Raw genomic sequence first — 18865 nt, 5'->3', positions numbered from 1 at the left:
GAATGCCCGCTCGGTCACACTACTGCAGGCAGTACCACTCGCTCAGCTGAGATCAAACCCAGCTCCAGAAGAGACCGCATAGAGCAGCTTCTTTCTGAGAGTTTCCTGGTCCTTGTAGCGCGGCAACTTTAACAAGTTGACACACGTACTGGTACTTGGCAGTCTCTCCTGATCCTCTCCTCCATCCCTAATACTGAACCGTGGGCTCAACTGTGAGAAGCCCAGCAGAGGTGCTCGCGGCGTACTCGTCACGTACTTGAGCACATCTCGCCGCTCCCGGTCAGAAAAGTTAGCCATGACTTTCCAGAACAGCTGCACGGTGGGGTGCTCCAATCCGTCGTCCCCGACCTCGTATAGACCTGAGTAGACCGTGTTCTGACGCAGATCTTCAATGTCGATTTCGGAGCTGTCACCGCCCACGAGGCGTTGCAACTCGTTTTGGTTGAACATCGAAAGCCAAGCAGGCGCGATGATCGAGCGAAGACCTCGAAGGAACGCGGCTGTCTGCTGTGCGGGTTGAGCGACAAGGCGGTGACGGGCAACGTAGGAAATGTAGAGGAGGCGGTTATCGTTGGTAACGGTAACATTCTCACCATTTGGGATCAGATTCCGCGTGACTGTGCGAACTGGTTCCCCGGGCAAAGACACCTGATCATTGAGCGTGAAATCCAATGCCCAATCCGCAACATCTCCGTTGTGATTCTTGAGACGCAACATGCCCTGGTACAACTCCTCATCAAGGTCCCGCAGGTCGTTCACATTGCCTCTGTAGCTGTTCTCTCCAGTCTGGCCAGAGATCCATTTCAAGAGGAAGAAGCCAGCGAATGCAATGTCGACCAGGATTCCTTCGTACATGCATTTGCCTACGATCCGGCCGAGGAACTCGAACTGGCGAAGTAGACCCTGAACTTGTTCTTGCCATTCGGTTGTGCGTTCTGGAACCTCAGCTCGTTTCAATACCTGCCTGAGCTCGTCCATCGCAGTCGGATTGGGGTATAAAAGCCCCTTGCTGTTGGCCGTGAAAAGCGAAATGCCATCCCTTGGCCCGAACGCTTCCGTCGTAACGCTCGTAAGGAACTCTTTCGTAACTCCGCCACCGTCGATGCCAGCTTCGACAGTATCGAATTGGTCGACAAATTGGATTTGTATGGGTTCTTTGAGGCCTTCGCCAAGCTCATAGAATTGTTCAAAAGCATCCTTAAAGACCTGACCTCTTCTGATCTTGCCATGATGTCGCCCAGCCGGACTACGGCCGGGGGAGCGTAGGGGGTTATGCAACATCGTCATTCTCCACTGATCAGCATCCATACCCTCCCTCCGCTTGTGTTTGTCCAGATAGACAAATTGGCGAAAAATCTGGACACGGGTATCGAATGGAATGACGAATGGCATGTGCCTCAGAATCTCCAGCTTTGGCCCGATCACAGCGAGCAGACGATCCCTCTGTGCTTTACGTTGCTGAGCACGGAGCTTCTCAATCTGTGCATGACGTGATACTCGCTGTCCGGCCACGGTGTGAATGATGCCGCTGTGTAGCCCACCCATATTCGCATCTTCGTCAACCTCGCCGTCTTCGTCTTCACTAGAGTCAGAGACTTCGTTCTGTCGTTCTTGTTCGGCGACAACGGCACTAACAAACCCTTCCATGTCGAATTTTGATGTCATGAGCCAGTGGTCTCGGGGTAAGAACGGCCGTCGAGAATCTCGTTCGTACAAGAGTCGTAATGCCGTGGTCACGATACTACGCAGGCTATCGAGGTCAAGCCGAGTATCAGCCGCATTAGCTCTAGAGTCTTGGCTACGGGCCTCCTTAGAACTTTTAGTGGTACTACTGCTGCTTCCAAAATAAGACTCCAGTTGCGTCATCGAGATTGGCTCGGAGTGCTGGATGCCTTGTAGAATATCCGCGGCATTGTAATGTAGCGTGAAAGCTAGGTGCTTGAGCACAATGGTCAAGTTCTTCACCTCGTTGAGAGAAAGTCCACATGCTCGCAGACGAGACGTCGGCCCCTCGCTTTTGATTATGTTAGGGAAGATACCACTGAAGAAGTCTTCGTCGTCGCTCAAACGTAGAATGAAGATGTAAAGCTCGAGGAAAAGAAGGACTAGTCTCCATTCTTGCTCATGAGAATTATTGGACTTTGACGACTTTGACAAGTAGTCTCGCAGCAGGGCTTGTACCGATGCTGAATTTTGCAAAACCTGCTTGTAAATGGTGGTCTGGCTCATAGCCTGCCAAAGAAATTGGATCGTCGGCAAGCTTCCCAGACCCGAGCTGACATCTCCTAGAAAGAGGCGCATTCGGATGTCATCGCCCTGACTTGGGAAACAGCGGAGCAGAGTCAGGATGTACCCGGACAACAAGCTTGCGCTTTGGAACTCGTGACTGGAGGATTGAGAGCCAAAGTTACTAGGTAATGTGAGCGACTTTCTGAAGGTAGGAAAGGGATTCACTTACGTAGTGAGCTCAGCCAAAAGTGCTGAAATTCCTTCTCTGTTGACCAGGGATGTGAGCTGATTGGTGATGTATGCAGGCAGAGAGCGAATCAACGACTCATCCGCGTTGCTAGAGTCCACATTCACCGAGGCCGGGTCAGCTGTTCGGACTGATAGCCTCAAGCTGATTTCTGTGGACAAGCTCGAAAGTTGTATATGTAATGCGTCTAGATGCTTAAGCCCCTGGCTCTTCGGTCCGGCCTTTTGGTATAAACCAACGAAATGTGCAAGAAGCCACAGTTGAGCTTCCCGTTCAACACCACGTATCCGTCCGTCATTGTAGATTTTGTTGATGGCTAAGGCGAGTCGATCGGATTCGAGGTTTTCAGAAATGACTTTCGAGTGCTCCTCGACGAGGTACAGATCATGACGAGTCAAGAAGGACAGCGCAAATGCCTCGTAAGCGGCCACCAAATACTCGTCAGCGCATGCAGCCTGCAGCGGCACGAGGAGAGCTTTTGAAGTGGTTTCCAAAGCCGCCGCATCGGTCTCTGGTACTCCACATATCTCTGCTAGGGCTGTGTAGTACTGTCGGAATGATTTCGAAAGCGCATCGGGAGCAACACTTATGATGTGCGTGAGGAGGCTAAGGAAGAGTCGGTTCTCGTCGCTTTGGCTGCTAGAGGCACCGTTAGTTGACATCGAGCGCTGTTCGAAGAGAGACACGAACGATTTCTTTGTTTGTTCGCCTAGGGCCTCCACAAGTATCCGAACAAGACGTGCCAGCCGAGGTGCAGGAAGGTGGCCAGGCGCAAGGCACTCGAGGTTGGTCGTATTCAGTTCTCTCGCAAAGAGCACCAAGCGTTCAACGTCGTCGGGCCGGGTCTGAAAGATTGTCAACAGCAGCGGCAAGGCCTTCGCTAGTCTCTGCTGTGTAGCAAGGTCTGAGGTACTCGAGTATAGAGAATCAAAGGCGTCCCGGCGAGAGTCTCGAAGCCGCCTCCTGACCCTGTGGCCCCTCCATGTTTTCTGTATCTTTTCGGAGGCTTTCAGCCTGTCTCGGTCCTGCTGTCTTTGTGCACGTTCGGCTTGGGCGTTGGAAACAGTCTTAGATGCTCCTGAGCCTGCGGCAGGCGTCCATGATGTTGCAGCAAAGGGGTTGAGGCTCTGGCCACTGAGGTTCACGTTCCGGGGGCGTCGGGAGTTGCCCGTGAAGGTGGGAAACATGTTTCCTCGGAGAAACGATGCCTAGTGAAAGAAGTGAAGATGGTATGGTTGGACCATGTCAAGCAGAGATTCGCAGGCCCAACGAGGTGCAATAAGCTGCTAGGAAGGAGGGTGAGGATGTCACGAACGCGGTTGACTTCCAGAAGCTTCAGCACGTTCGGACGGGGTGTATGTAATCGAACTGTCACTGGAGGGGGATTCACAGGCTTGGGCACCGGCTATGGTGGGGTCTGCGTGACTAGAGGTGCCTGGCCTGGTGAGGTGGTGAGGTGGTGAGGTAAGCTGGAGCTGGTCCCGGCGTCAAGTTGTGGAAGGTTCCGATGTGACGCGAGCAGCCACGCCGCACGCCGCACGAGCTTTCTGGCCCAGTGGGTTCTGGGACCCGACCCGGGGGGCAGCAAGGTAAGGTCCATAGGTAGGTGCTCCGTACACTACTACGGAGTACGGAGTACGTACCTTGGTACCTTGGATAAGGGAATGGGGCGGTTGCGTCCAAGCGCCACCCCCTGGCACCCTGGCATCCGGGGAGGAGCACACACAAACCGACGTTGACCTAATTGCTGCTAGTTGGCCATAATCATGATGTAGATTTCTGATGACATGTGTAAAAATGGATAGACCCGACGATGCATGGTGACAACAAAAGGCAAGACAGGTGTTATACTCGGTAGCGTCAATATACGGCCGTCGCAGAAGCCAAAAGTCAATCTTGATTGTGTTATGCTTTCAAGACACGGGCTGACTCGGATTGCCGTCTCTTTACTCGCGCAAATGTCGGTGAGGATGCCAGGTGCTGGTGAACCCGTATGAGGAAGGTACCCTGATGTAGAAAGGCTGAAGAGTCGTGCGAGAAACATCCAAGGTGTTCCTTTCAATCAAGGTGTGCCTTTCTCTGGGAAAACTACGCCATGTGGTTGCAGGCATTTATGGATCACAATGACTCCAACCATCATTGCGCGTATGATTGTCCATGTACAAAGCTACACACACACTCGCGGCACGAGCATTCGTCTGGGCTCTACCTTAATAACCGTCTGTTCTCTTGATAGGACACCAAGCACTGGCCGGAAGAAGACGGACCGCGGTGAACAGAGTCTGGGGCTATACAAATACATATATGCAGAAGAAACCCGGCGCGCGCATGTTTGTCGAGAGGGCGAGAGGCTGAGTGCCTCCAAAGCAGTTTCGCGTGTCTTGAGCTTTTACGTTCTTCAGTTTCGGGCCCTCAGATTCATGTCTAAGGCGGCAGCTAACGATTTGATGGAAGTGCCGGCTTGCTTCGTGGGCATTTGTGGCACAGACAAGCGCCTTTAGGTACCGGCTTTCCAGCCACGGCTCTTGGTGTGAAATCGCCCTTGCTTTTTTGGAAATGAGCATTGTCCCTGACGTTGTCTTGTCGCACATCGCACATCGCAGAAAGAGATAGAGTCAGCCAGGTATGACTATCTCATTATTCTTGTATGCCGTGACTGGCTGTATGTAAGTCAAGGTCGTATGTCACATTACTTCGTATGCCTGAACCTGTTTGTTTCTGCCAATGTGGTGCTCCAGACACCTCCAGATCGGCAATCTTCTTTTTTTGTTTGTATTTTCGTCACAGGGTTCGCCGTTGAATCGGAGATGGTCGCATAAATTTCTGACGTTTCTCCACTAAACCAGCTACTTCAACGCTTGTACTCATGGCGGCGCTGGCCTGATGTTCCTATCGCTTATCAGTGAATGAATGCAGCCATTTGCGATAGTGACCCTCAAGCCGGGACATTGATGGCTTGTACTCCACTTTGCTGGCACATGCCCTGCTCCTGGCGCGGGCTGCCCCTCCCCTCGACAAAATCTGGAAGGCGAAGAGGGACACAGCATGAGCAGCAGGAGCGCCAAAATCAAGTGGTGGGAAGGCACCACCCTCCACTGCAGGTAGGCAATCTCCAGTAAAAAAAAAAAATCATCCCGCGAAAGCCACATTCATTGAAAAATCTCTCCTCTCTTCTTCTTTTCTCCGTTACCAACCACACCAAACCCTATCAACAACCCCCTTCACATCTAAAGAGGGTCTGGCAAGGAGTACGTCTTCGTACTTGTTCTCTGTCTCGCTCACTTTTTCCATCAGAAAAAACTTCAAAAAAAAACTTGAAAATCCCCCATCAAAAACTCCCAACTTCCATAACGGAATCCCCCTCCTCAATCGCAAGAAATTACTAGAGGAATCGTTCACCGAGCCTCTATTTCTTGCTTTACCTCCGCACCTGCCTGTCAATCTTGCAACAAGTGCCCCTCGTGTGTGTCGGTCAAACGTCACACATCGCCATAACCTCATACAAGGCTTGCCTTCTCCTCGACCGCTCTTATCCCCTCCGACCACATCGTCTCGGTCTCGTCCAACAACCGATCGTCAGATTTCTTGACTTGGTATGTGCTCTCTCTCCCTCCCCCCTCATATCCCCTCTCCACCCTCAATCTGGCCTTCGACCGACTTTTGCGGCTCGCAAATTCCTACCCCGCCTTCCAAGTCGCGGCTTATTCCCCCGTCATCTCAATCTGCGTCTAACGTCCACTTGGTGTTGCAGTATCTTTTCCCCTAGTCAATTCTACTACCGATACAATGGCCACCGCTACCAACAACGGCGCTGTCGACCAGCTCGCCAACGACCTGGGCAACGCTTCCCTCAACGGCTCTGACTCCAAGGCTGCCCCCGCCATCAACACCAACGTTGAGTCTGGCGCTCAGGGCGACAATGCCGACACCGCGGGCCCTACCCCCAGCTCCGCTGCGCCTCATCCCCAGGCCTCCGCCTCCCTCTACGTCGGCGAGCTCGACCCCTCTGTCACCGAGGCCATGCTTTTCGAGCTGTTCTCCCAGATTGGTTCTGTCGCTTCCATTCGTGTCTGCCGTGATGCGGTTACCCGCCGCTCTCTCGGCTACGCCTACGTGAACTACAACACTACCTCCGATGGCGAGAAGGCTCTCGAGGAGCTCAACTACACCCTTATCAAGGGCCGCCCCTGCCGCATCATGTGGTCGCAGCGTGACCCTGCCCTTCGCAAGACTGGCCAGGGCAACGTCTTCATCAAGAACCTCGATGTTGCCATTGACAACAAGGCTCTCCACGACACCTTTGCTGCTTTTGGTAACATCTTGAGCTGCAAGGTTGCTCAGGATGAGAACGGCAACTCCAAGGGCTACGGCTTCGTTCATTACGAGACCGATGAGGCTGCTTCTCAGGCTATCAAGCACGTTAACGGCATGCTTTTGAACGAGAAGAAGGTTTACGTTGGCCACCACATCCCCAAGAAGGACCGCCAGAGCAAGTTCGAGGAGATGAAGGCCAACTTCACCAACATCTACGTCAAGAACATCGCCACCGAGGTCACCGATGACGAGTTCCGCGACCTCTTTGCCGCCTTTGGCGACGTCACCTCTTCCTCGCTTGCCCGCGACCAGGAGGGCAAGAGCCGCGGCTTTGGCTTTGTCAACTTCACTACTCATGAGGCTGCTTCCAAGGCTGTCGACGACCTTAACGGCAAGGACTTCAAGGGACAGGACCTGTACGTTGGCAGAGCGCAGAAGAAGCACGAGCGTGAGGAGGAGCTCCGCAAGTCCTACGAGGCTGCTCGCATGGAGAAGGCCAACAAGTACCAGGGTGTCAACCTGTACATCAAGAACCTTGACGACGAGGTTGACGACGAGAGACTTCGCCAGCTGTTCGCCGACTTTGGCCCCATCACTTCCGCTAAGGTGATGCGCGACAACGCCACCGACTCCGGTAACGAGGAGGAGGGTTCTTCCGATGAAACCGACAAGGAGAACAAGAAGGAGGAGGTCCAGGCCGAGGAGAAGGAGGAGGCCGAGAAGACCGAGGAGAAGGAGGACGGCGAGAAGAAGACCGAGAAGAAGTCGGACAAGAAGCCCCATGGTAAGAGCAAGGGCTTCGGCTTCGTCTGCTTCAGCAACCCCGACGACGCCACCAAGGCCGTTGCCGAGATGAACCAGCGCATGGTCAACAACAAGCCTCTGTACGTTGCTCTTGCTCAGCGCAAGGATGTTCGCAAGAGCCAGCTTGAGGCTAGTATCCAGGCTCGCAACCAACTCCGCATGCAGCAGGCCGCCGCCGCTGCCGGTATGCCCCAGCAGTACATGCAACCCCCCGTCTTCTATGCCGCGGGCCAGCAGCCCGTCTTCCCCCAGGGTGGTCGCGGCATGCCATTCCCCCAGGGCGGCATGGCCATGCCTCCCGTTCAGGGCGGCCGTCCGGGCCAGTTCCCCGGAGGATACCCCCAGCAGGGCGGACGCGGTGTTCCCCAGCAGATGCCCCCTGTCTACGGCATGCCTGGCTCCTTCCCTCCAGGAGGTGCCTACCCCCAGCCTGGTAACCCGCAGTTCATGGCTGCCATCCAGCAGGTGCAGCAAGCCACCATGGGCGGCGGTCGTGGCGGTCCCCAGGGCGGCCGTGGCCCCGTTCCCCAGGGAATGCCCATCCCCGGCGGCCCCGGCATGCCCGGCTTCCCTCCCAACGCTCGCCAGGGTGGTAACCAGCCCGGCGCCGGCCGCGGTGGTGCCAACCCCAACGCTCCCCGCAACGCTCCCTTCCCCCAGGGTGGCCGCGGAGCCCCTGCCCAGGAGCTCAACAGCGGCAGCCTCATCCAGCAGCAGCTCGCTGCCGCCGGTGGCAACCCCGGTCAGCAGAAGCAGATCCTCGGTGAGGTCATCTTCCCCAAGATCCAGGCTATCCAGCCTGAGCTTGCCGGAAAGATCACCGGTATGCTTCTCGAGATGGACAACGCTGAGCTTGTTAACCTGTAAGTTTGAATAACCCTCATGTCCACTGATCTCTCACTAACATTCCGCAGCATCGAGGAAGAGTCCGCTCTCAAGGCCAAGGTCGACGAGGCGCTCGGCGTCTACGAGGAGTACATCAAGGCCCAGGGTGGCGAGGAGGGCGAGAAGAAGGCCGAGGAGACCAAGGCCTAAGCCATCTCCTCCGCATTCACGCAACGTTATGAGCATGATTTCCTTATGTCATCATACCCCTTGTTATCGGGCATCCTTTCTACGACCAGTGAGCATTCAACGACAACGCTCATGAGGTCATTGCTCAACACGGATTGGGAAAAGTTATTTGGAATGAGGCGGCATAATCGACTGCATTTTTTAACGCCAGAGGGATCTCCACGACATGCTTTGCTACGATGGCAGCTCTATCAGACCTGTCGTCAAATCTTCTCGAGGCCTGCATGTATGGATAGATTTCTTTACTGCCTTCGTGGGCAGAGAGACTGGCGGTTCATCCCTACTTTGGGTGGCTCCTGTTTCTCTTGATCTGCCAGGAAGGCTCGGTGGGATGCGTCATTTGCCACCCCATATGGTTCTCCAGGAAGGCGTTTTACGGTTGTATGTTTGAGTCGCACGAGCTGCCTGGCTTCGCTCGCTTGCGACGGCACCAATACCCCACACAGAACGGTACTCGTTTCTTCAGGCAAACAGGCAGATGGTGGTTTTGAGGAGGTAGGAAAGTATCTCCTAAAAGAAAGTTCACAAATACCTGGCGTTCCTTGATTGTGAATATGTGATGATATATATGAGTCATCGTCGTGTTGATGATCTTTGTCTCCATGGCTGCAGCGCTGTTGTTTTCTGTTCCGGCGCCTAGCATGTAGTTCTTACTCCGCGTTGTCTCGATGCTGTCAACCTGGCTTGAACCCTTCTTGTCGATGTCGGGGTGGCAACTACGGCTGTAAGCTGAACACTAGACTATGATGTATCCGACAGATTCAAGGTGATGTGAAAGGCGTCAATCGATACTGAGCGATAAACAAGTGACTCGCAAGCTTTTCTCTTGATGTTTGAGTACGAGAGCCTGAATGATATATTATGGCAGAGTCAATGGGTTAGTTAGACCGATCTATCGGGCCAGGCCAATAAAGACAACATGTCACATGGGAATCGGCCGATGAGGATGATTGCTAGCCTTCGTAACACCGGGAATGCGAAGCAACACCTAGTGAAGGTACAAATATGGACTGGAATCGGAATGCCCAGCAGATCTTTCCTGCAGTAGGAAGAGGGTCTCGATGTTCTTCGCCTCATGCCTCGTGGACGCCTTATCATGAGCTCTGGGATTCCCTTGGTGTAGCAACATACTTCCGATTAGGTAGGCATCACCACATCGAGATGATAAATGTTTGAAAAGCCAGAATTCATCCCGTGCTTGAGAATACTCTCGTCGGATAGAGAACTTTCAAGTTCACGTACTCGGAACAACGGAAACTGCCGAATCGGCATCTCGCGGTACACACGAATCCTCTGCCGTCGGACAGCGGCCTTCCCCTGGCACTCCATCGTCGTCTCAAAGGGCTAATATCTAGGGGATTCATTGCGTGATACGATAAAATTCCTGTTTTGCTTGAGGACCTCGTGCGGAAATTGGCTCATGAGGACGGTCCTTTCAGCCTAGAGGTCAGAGAAGAAGTGTGAGGGCGTTGAATGGCCCGAGAGACTAGCTAGACGTGCGACTTTTCGAAATCGACTCTTGAATTACTCTGCTACATACTCAGAGTGAATTGCCCTATCGAGCTATAAAGTCTCTCCCAACTACTCGGCTTCCCTTACATTGTATTATGCTAGAATTCTGTAGAGATGAGGAGAGTAAGCATGGGAGGAAAAGCCTGTTCCAATTCAAGTAAATAGAGCAGAATCTTTGTCTATAATTTCCAGAGCACTTCACAACTCCAACCCAGGCTACACCATGGACCAGTGGACGAGAATGTAAGGTCAATTACATATATCGAGTTGCAAATAGGCCCAAGGAGCCGTTCAACTTCTGCTCGGCTCCAGCCCGCGATGCAAACAATTCTAAAAAATGACTCAATCGCTCACTCTTATACAAGATAAGTCTGCGGTCTTGGGCTGCAGGTGGACCCGCCGATATTCCACAACAGACCATGCAGTACCTGCTTTCTCAAGTATATAAAATGTACACTGTCACTTCCCCAAGACTAGGACTGCTTAAGGGAGCAGCAAGCGATGCCGCTGGCAGCGGCAGCGAGGATCTTTGCCATCATGACCATCCCTACCATCTATCTCCCCAGGAGCTCTGCGCGCTATGATCTTGGAGGGCAGCTAGCAGGAAGCAAAGTCTCATTACTGCCCTACACACTCAAGTAGCCAGCCACAATTGCCTGCCTTCCTCTTACGCATCTTCTATAGTATTCCTCGCATAATATGCCACCAGCAGTAACGAAGTAAGAAGGATGTCATGCACCTTGCACCTACCTACCTTACCTTACTTTATCTCAGGTGCTCGGTAGACTCGAAACGTGAATGAGACTGTCGTGCAGCTCCAACACTCCGTCTCCCGGAGCTACCCCAGAACGTGCTTCACACTGGTCGACCACATGTTTTAGTAATTCAGAAACGAAGTGAGCAGCCACGCATTTGATAAACCCTTCCATCCAGAGCCTGCGGCGCAAGGACTAGATGAAATGTTGCGTTGATTCGCATTTCCGCTACCTAGTTGACCTCAACGAAACCTCAAATCCCAGAGTACGCCCTTTCCCAAAGTCTTTACATGCGGCTGGTCCTACAGGTACTAGTTCCCAAGAACGCCCTTTCCCATATCCGTAATCACTACCAAAAAGTTCCTCTCTCTGTATCTTCCATGCAGGGCGGCTGTCAAGAACATGCCGCTCGCTCGATTCCGTGCCTGTACCTTATCCAAGGAGGACGTCTGCTGCCAATGTACGCCAACTGACATCTGTCAGCTTATGAACACCCGATCTGCCATGGAAATTAAATACCCGTGTAGTAGACGATACCCGATATGCCTTCATCCTCAACTCCAGTGAAGATGCGTGAGAGACATCGTTGTCCCCTCCACTCGCTTCGACAGCAAAGCTCTATCCCCAGTTCAGCAAGCAACGCCGTCCGGGTGGGTTTCCTCTATTTGTCCAAATACGCCATGATGCAGTATACAAGGGCAAGCAACCAAGAGGGAGAAATGAATCCAGGACCCAAGTGTTTTTTCTCTAAATCCCAGACTTCACCAAATCATGCTGTACGGCCATACGTCCGGTCCTCAATGAGCCGCCGACTGTTTCCGACGCTGCCGTACAGCATCTCCATCAGCTTGCCCTTCTGCCGCGTCCGAACACCCTCGAGGTAACCCCCGACGTCCTCCAGCCCGCGGATCTGGTCCTCGAGCGTCAGAGTGCTCGAATTGACAGACCTCACGAGCGGGCTGACGAGCTTGCGTCGCAGGTTTTCGAGATTGGCCTTGAGAGCCATGAGCTTGCCGTTGTGCTCGACCAAGATGCTCTTGTTCCGCACTGTCTTCTCCCTAACGTTCTGCAACAGCAGACGGTTGCGCTCATATTTCGCCACCTCTGCGGCGTTGGCGCCTAGGATGCGCGTCCAGAGTGACGACAGCGAATCAGCGTGCAGGTCCTCCTGCGCTGATGCCTCACGGACAACAGTGCGCGCCAGATTGAGGAACTGGTGGTCGATGGCCTCGAAGAGAGCAAACAAGGCGAGGGAGTGTTGAAGTTCCGAGTTGATGGCATCCTCGAGTACGGTGAGGAACTCATTGAATGTGCGCTGGAGAGTGAGGCGTGTGCGCTGCGGGTTGGACATGCCAAAGATATACCTCGACAGAGAGCCAAGGCGAGTCGGGCTGCCAAAGCCGTCTTCAAGTACGCCGGCTTCAGAGAGAAGGTTGTGGATGTTGTCAAAGGCGGCAGTGAAGGGTGATGACGGGAGATGTTGGACTTGAGAGAGCTCTCTACGCGCCCAGTCCATGACTATGAGGATGCTAACTCAATATTAGAATGAAATGCTTCGCGAGTGAGAACAGATGCGGGGAGACTTACCCATCAATATCGCCATCAACATTCGCAAAGAATTTTGTCAGCTCGACAGCTAGAGTCTTCAAGCTCTCACTGAGATCATCCAGCTCCTTCACAATGATCGGCGCAGAAGTCATGTTGCTGGAGCGCACGCTCTCGCCGAGATCCCACACGGCGACACCAGTTGCTTGCAGATCGCCAACCTGGGATGCGCCATTCTCAGAAAAGTAGATAAGCGGTTCGAAAGACCGCGCAATTCCCGCGACCTTGACAAGGTCGGGCACCGGCTGCTGCGCAGCGGGCTGGAAGAGGTTGCGCGTCGCAGTAATGGCGAGCACGGCGATGAGGATGGACAGGATCGTGGACGACCATGAGTGAGTCAAGAATCGCCATTTTGAGCGGAAGAAGTGAACAAGTGCTTCGATAGGTTCCGTGCGCTGCTGTACTTCTGCGCGCAATGCGAATCTGATATCTATCGGCGAGGTCAGCCTGATACCCTCCCATAGCAGTCGTATACACACGATAGAAAGGATTGGGTTTCAGGTACGGGGCCATACAATTTTCTTGATTCAACGTTCCCTCTGAAGGGCTCGTTTCTTTCCATGGGATATCCTCCAACTTGATCGTCCTATCCTCCATCTTGGGCTCGGGACTCGGCGACCGGGCCTTATCAGGACTCATGCTCCCCGTCGGCAACCTCGTGCGCATGGCCCTGCGCAGCACCGACTCGCCCTCATCGCCGTCGCTATCGTACTCAGGGCTGGACTCCCTCGACTTGAAGCCGCCAAAGCCCTGGTGGTGCCCGTGAAGCTGCGGGGAGAATGCGCCCAGCAGGTCATCACTCCGGCGCCAGAAGCCGCTGTCGCGACTCCCGTTTCCGAGGCGGCGCCAGGCCGGAGGACTGTAGCCACCGGCGGAGACTGAGTTTTCGGGGTCCGGGCCCAGGTCGCTCTCCGCGTCGTCTGACCGGAAGCTCGAGTGATGCGACGGGTGCCCGAACAAGTTCACGCCCTGAGGGCCCCTCCTGCCCGGTGGCGGAGTCGTCGGCTCGAAGTCGCCCAAGGAGGCGTCTAAATGATCGAGAGGATCGAATGTCATCGAATGTTTCGTAGCCATCATCATACTCGTGCTGATAGTGTTGAGAGGAGTGGCGGTCGCTGCGACGGACGAGTGCGCCGCTGGCCTTGGGGGCGGGTGGTGCGGGTAGGGCCTTGTAAGTGGGTGGTGGTGGGAGAGGAGGCGGCTCGACTGCGGCCTCTGCGGTTTTGGTGGTTCGGCTTGTGCGCTTAAAGTAGCTGACGTTGGGTAGCAGTGTCGGCTTCCAAGAGATCTGAACGATGTACAGATAGACGAAGACGAAAGATAGGGTCAGTGTTGCGACGTATGTGCTGGGAGCAATGGTGATGCTCAGCAGGGAAACGTTATTGTTGACGGTGACCAGCGACGGCATGGAAAGCATGAGGGTCAGAGTAGGTTGGGCGCACACCCTTCACCGTGGTCGCCTCGGTGTTGCGACAGAGACGAACTTCTTCTGCAGGTCGACGGCTAGTACGGCGCAGAGAAGTACCTTGTTGGTTCACTTGACGTATTGCGGGAGCGCAATGCAGGAGGGGGGGAAAGTGGGATGTATAAGGCAAAGAGTTGAGAGCAAGGGGAATAGAAGTGCCTCGGATTGATGTAACCGATCAGGGCAAGTAAGTATAAGGTAGTCCAGCCCAATGTGAAACTGAACTCGATCGGGAATGATATGCGCGGGTGCGATAAGAGTAAAGGTAGGAGGATGAAGAAAGGTTGAATTTGAGTATGGATCTAAGGTAAGGTAGGTAGGTAAGGTAACGGTGATAGACCAAGCGCCTTCCTAGGATCGCCCGTCTCTATCTCTCTCTCCCTCTCTCTTTCCTCTTGGATGGAAGACAAGACAAGACGGGATAGGACAGGATTGGGCGGAAAGTGGGTAGAAAGAAGTAGCAGGTGACCTGATTGAGAGTGGCCGCAGGTTTGTGGAAAGGTAAGAAAAAGCGGGAGAGATGCAGCAAGCAGATGGAGAAGCAGCAACGGCATCTAATTCCTCGTAAAGGGAAGGGGGAAGGCGGAAGGGGAGGGGGGGGGGGTTGTTGCGGTGCTTCCCGTTCCTCTCTGCGTCTTTTCTAATGCAACAACAGCCCAGCACCTGGGATCCCCAATGCCCACCCGAACCACCTTGCGTCGCCTTCGAACGAGACGAAATCGAGAGGTTGGGGAGCTCAGGTCCCCACTTGCCAGGTTCGAGGCCATCGTCCAATCATTTCTCGAGCCTGTCAAGGGAGCGGCCGGATTTCAGGCCCTGGATTGGGTGGGAGGGGCTGGAGAGGGGCCCCTACACCGAACAATGGCGACACTGACCTGGGCGGGTACGTACCCTCCTGCTCTGTTCGCTCTACCTTACGCTCTCCCGTGCACTCGCACTTTACCGTCTTTCCTCTCCCATAACGAGGTCAAAAGTTGATGAGAAACAGGAAACACATCTGCCATCCTCCTCTTCTACCTTAACAGTCCCTCCCCCCTACGGATAACCGTATCTCCCTTCCGTCCTACACCTCTTCCTCCCCCCTGTCCCGGTGTTCCCAAGTACCCATGCGCGCCCCATCTCAACCCGCGTCGTTCGTGTTTTAGGAAACAAGCGTGTCTGCCCCTCGGACGTTTAAGTGGTTGCATCTTTAGTCACGGGACCAATCTCAAGCACGAGAATGGAAGGCGGGGTCCTCTTCTTTGCTGCGTCTTCTTTCCACTTTTGAACGTAAACAAACAAACACTTCTCTCTCTCTCTCTCTCTTCAGGTTTCCGAAAAGAAAAAAAGCCTTGCGCGATCCAATCAAAGTGTCTCACCGACAAAGCCTCGGGAGCATCCGATTCGACAACGACGCCAACGAGACGCGGGATAGTGTGGGCAAGGGAACCCAAGACTCGCGTCCCAAGGGGGGGTGCTATGATGTGAAGTAACAAGTACCCATCACAGTAAATCCACGCACAAGATGTACATAGCCATATAACAGAGCAAGGCACAAAAACCCCTACCAAGAACTGCCAAAACGTAGCTAGGCTCTAGTATTGTTAATAGTTCACCTCACACTTTATCAGGACGAACCTCAAACAAAACCCACACTCAATCCCCCTCCCATTCCCCAGGGCACAATTGCGTACGTACCATCGGCCGAGCATCTTTACACGGGATTGGCCCCGTTTGACTAAGAGACCCAGAAAAAACGCAACTGAGCTGGCCCCAATCAACCACTTTCACTATCTTATCACCCCGCACCAATGCCCCATTCTCTCAGTCCCGTCACCGAATCAACTGTCGCCTGGTGGGACCCCTACAGACGACGACTCCATTCCCTTCGAGTGACTCCTTCGTGACCATGACGAGCGTTCGTTTGCCCATTTCGAACTATGTCGGGCGGACATAATTCATCTGCTTGCTTTTAGTTATACACGAGATGCTCGAGCATGCACAATTTCACAACCACGTCGGCCCGGACATCACCGAGCTTATCATTGCTGGCCACCGAGTTATTCACGTTCTCTGAAGCCGTCTTCCAATAGGACTCAACCGCAGGCAATGGACTCAAAGTTGTAGAATGGAGTAAGAATTCAACCAAGTTGGTTGTCGAGTCTTCTGCTTGACCGCTTTTTATGACATGATTAATCGTCAAATCCCCCGGGGAAATAAACAACAAGTGAGACGCCTCGCATGGCTCGTATCTAGCCTGAACTACGCTTGCTCTCTCCATCACATTCTCAAGTGAGAGAAGCCTTCTCTCACGCAGTACCTGGGATACTTGTCTCAGGCCTATCCCCAAAGTGGAAGGCTCGTACGAACATAGTGAAAAGGAAATTGTGTTGCTCATCAAAAGCTCTTTCGCCGATCCTGCTGCTCCGTCGGCTCCATCTCCCTCTCCTCAACCATTGACGCTCGCCTTGTACTGAAGCGATTCCACAGCCCTGACAGCCTACGCCTCGGCACGGGGTTCTTCTAGTCGACCTTTGCGTTGGCCAGGCTCTTGGCTCCTGGGTTATTCAGGTCATTGACCTGCTTGAGAGGGCCTCTCTTGTACTTGCTCTTGTTGCGAAGGCGCTTCCGCGCTACCATGACAGGCACCGAGCTCTTTGTAACAAGATAGTTGGAGAATGAGCCAAGAATCACACTACTCAACAGTCAGTAGGGGTTCAGACGGTAGAGGTGAATGGAGTTGACAACTAACCCCTTGAGAGCGCTACGGCCTCGGCTGCCCAGGATTACCAACGTAGGGCTGACAATGTCAATCACCTCGGTAATGAGATGCTTTGGATTCTTGCAGTGAATGACCTCGACGATCACTCGCACTTGCAGTCGAGTCCTACGCAACAGCCGCTCAACCCTCTCCTGGATGTCGTTCACCGCCCGACGGCGCTCTTCCTCAGCACGACCGCGCTCCCTACTGGACGGCGCCGGCGAAGAAGAGTCGCTATTGTTCAAGGCCGAGGCTCGCGGCAGGTGAGGGAATGGCGGGGCGCTTGTCATGCCTGGCGGCGGTGACTTGGCGCTGGACATGGCGTTGATAGCAGTTGCTTGTTCCTGATGCGCGGCACGTTCGTCGGGAACCATTATTCCCTCGGTTGAGTAAATGCCAGTCTCTTCATCGACGCAGTAGATACAGATGAGAGTATCTCCATCTCGCAGAACGGTGCCGATAGTCCATTCCAGGGCGTGTGTCGACTCCTCACTGAGATCGGTGGCCACCAGGTATTTTCTCAACCTATGATGCTCCTCTTCGGCCGACCTCTGGATCTGGTCAAACTCGCCGCGCATGATGATGCGTAGAGTTCGTGAGAACTCTGGGTTGTTGAGGGTTTCCGTCCGTGAGAAGGCCAGTCTCTGTGCGCGCTTGATGTCGTTGAGCTCCTCCTCATCGTCCGAGTTCACAGCGGACGCCATTCCCGATCCTGGCTCATTGTCGAATGCTGTGGTTGGACGGATGCCTGCTTTGGATTTCGACTTCTCGCCGCCTGGTTTGGTGAGTGTGATGGAAGGTTCGTCTAACAATGACTTGTATTTGTATTGAGGTTGCTTAGAGCTGACTGCTAGGCCTGCAAATTCGTTAGCATCTTTAACCCAACGTAAGCATGGGTTACTTACGCTCTTCCTCAGCCGCGGCAAGCAGACTGAGTGTCTTGCGGTCACCTTTGTCGGCTGAGGTGCCGGACTTGGCATTGCTCTCTTCATCTCGAGGCGACATCTTACGTCCTCTCTCGTTCTCTTCATCAGAAGAACTGTGCGCGTCTTCGTCGCTGCTGTCTTCGAGCTCCTCTCCGTCAGGGCTGAGATAGTCCTTCGTAAGACGCCCAAGACCGGCATCGTCGGCGTTCGACTTCTTGCGGCCAGCCAGCCCGGAGAGGCCTCCACCTGAAAATGCCAGATTTGCGTCAGACAGCTTGCGGTACGCCGTTGAAATGTCAACCACACGACCGTCGTCAAGGATGGCGGTTCCAGGAATCTGCTGGAGCCGACCGCTGACATTGGGCGATCGGGATCGCATGCTCAGTCTGCCATGGGGGGACTTTGATTTGCTGCCTTGACCTCTGCTAGAGCTTCTCGCACCCATGACGGGATTGCTAGCAATGGAGCCGTGGCGGGCCCTGTCGCCGGGGAGGATGATACCGGGAATGTCGTTGCCGCGCATAACATCGGCCATAGCGCCGCCGCCCGGCTTCTTTACGCCCAGCGCCTTTCCCTGGGTGTTGCGCTTCGGCATAGCAGTTCCGATATTGTTAGTAGAAATATCAGAGAATTGGTAGTCCGCAGTCGGGTCCATCCGATTGATTGGGGCGCGCGGGCCAAAGCTGGGCTTCTGGGAGTGTGAATCGGAAAACGTTCTCGGATGAGGCGCGCGAGATTCGACTGGAGAGCTGGGGCCGGCACTGGCAGCCTGCTTTGGAGCCGAGGTGTTGATATCGAGCATACTCCGAACGGGGACCGGAGGACCGCCGATATCCAACATGCTGCGCACGGGTACGGCGTTTCCAAGACGTGGACTCTTTGAGCCTCCATCGGCGCCGATATCTAACATGCTTCTTACGGGTGAGCGAGGCGACGTGTAGGGCGAAGGCGAGCGTGCAGAGACGGGCGAGCCCGTGTTCCAGTTGGATCTAGCAGCGGTGCCCTCGAGCAAGGCCAGAACATCTCTTCTCTCCTCGTCGAGCATGGCCTCCATGCTCATGGGTTGGTGCGACATCTTGAATGGGTTCGAAAGTCGGATTGCGCTCTTGGCGGGGAAGGAGCCTCGTTCAGGACTTTGCGAGCGTCGCTTTTGCGGTAGAAGAACGATGACAACTCGTTCGCTTGAGGGTAGTG

The 18865-nt window shown here is 54.1% G+C and overlaps 6 protein-coding genes across 6 annotated transcripts; 2 read left to right on the top strand and 4 right to left on the bottom strand.

Annotated features, from left to right (window-relative positions):
• Positions 1-42: 42 nt before the first annotated feature.
• BDP55DRAFT_695786 (HECT-domain-containing protein) lies at positions 43-3663 on the bottom strand (the record flags this gene model as incomplete). The annotated part of the gene is made up of 2 exons (XM_060577507.1): positions 43-2410; positions 2459-3663. 2 exons carry the CDS (start codon positions 3661-3663, stop codon positions 43-45), a joined length of 3573 nt encoding a protein of 1190 aa, XP_060427011.1.
• A 2599-nt stretch (positions 3664-6262) lies between these two features.
• BDP55DRAFT_557264 (uncharacterized protein) lies at positions 6263-8629 on the top strand (the record flags this gene model as incomplete). The annotated part of the gene is made up of 2 exons (XM_060569676.1): positions 6263-8457; positions 8509-8629. The coding sequence occupies 2 exons, from the start codon at positions 6263-6265 to the stop codon at positions 8627-8629; spliced, it is 2316 nt and encodes a 771-aa protein (XP_060427010.1).
• Positions 8630-11704: 3075 nt separating this feature from the next.
• On the bottom strand, positions 11705-13596 carry BDP55DRAFT_557419 (uncharacterized protein; the record flags this gene model as incomplete). Its single annotated transcript, XM_060569694.1, has 3 exons — positions 11705-12464; positions 12523-12995; positions 13018-13596. 3 exons carry the CDS (start codon positions 13594-13596, stop codon positions 11705-11707), a joined length of 1812 nt encoding a protein of 603 aa, XP_060427009.1.
• A 644-nt stretch (positions 13597-14240) lies between these two features.
• On the bottom strand, positions 14241-14594 carry BDP55DRAFT_237691 (uncharacterized protein). The gene has a single exon (XM_060566189.1). The coding sequence runs from the start codon at positions 14557-14559 to the stop codon at positions 14308-14310; it is 252 nt and encodes an 83-aa protein (XP_060427008.1). The 5' UTR covers positions 14560-14594; the 3' UTR covers positions 14241-14307.
• A 45-nt stretch (positions 14595-14639) lies between these two features.
• On the top strand, positions 14640-15628 carry BDP55DRAFT_237683 (uncharacterized protein). Its single transcript, XM_060566188.1, has 2 exons — positions 14640-14888; positions 14994-15628. The coding sequence occupies exons 1-2, from the start codon at positions 14681-14683 to the stop codon at positions 15470-15472; spliced, it is 687 nt and encodes a 228-aa protein (XP_060427007.1). The 5' UTR covers positions 14640-14680; the 3' UTR covers positions 15473-15628.
• Positions 15629-16507: 879 nt separating this feature from the next.
• On the bottom strand, positions 16508-18746 carry BDP55DRAFT_695783 (universal stress protein family; the record flags this gene model as incomplete). Its single annotated transcript, XM_060577506.1, has 3 exons — positions 16508-16679; positions 16737-17601; positions 17651-18746. The coding sequence occupies 3 exons, from the start codon at positions 18744-18746 to the stop codon at positions 16508-16510; spliced, it is 2133 nt and encodes a 710-aa protein (XP_060427006.1).
• Between the last annotated feature and the right edge of the window lie 119 nt (positions 18747-18865).

This window comes from Colletotrichum godetiae (genome assembly GCF_030913485.1).
Source record: "Colletotrichum godetiae strain CBS 193.32 chromosome Unknown BDP55scaffold_34, whole genome shotgun sequence".
In the NCBI taxonomy this organism is placed as follows: Eukaryota; Fungi; Ascomycota; class Sordariomycetes; order Glomerellales; family Glomerellaceae; genus Colletotrichum; species Colletotrichum godetiae.
The sequence above is the reverse complement of the archived record's forward strand: the minus strand, read 5'-3'. Positions and strand labels throughout refer to the sequence as shown.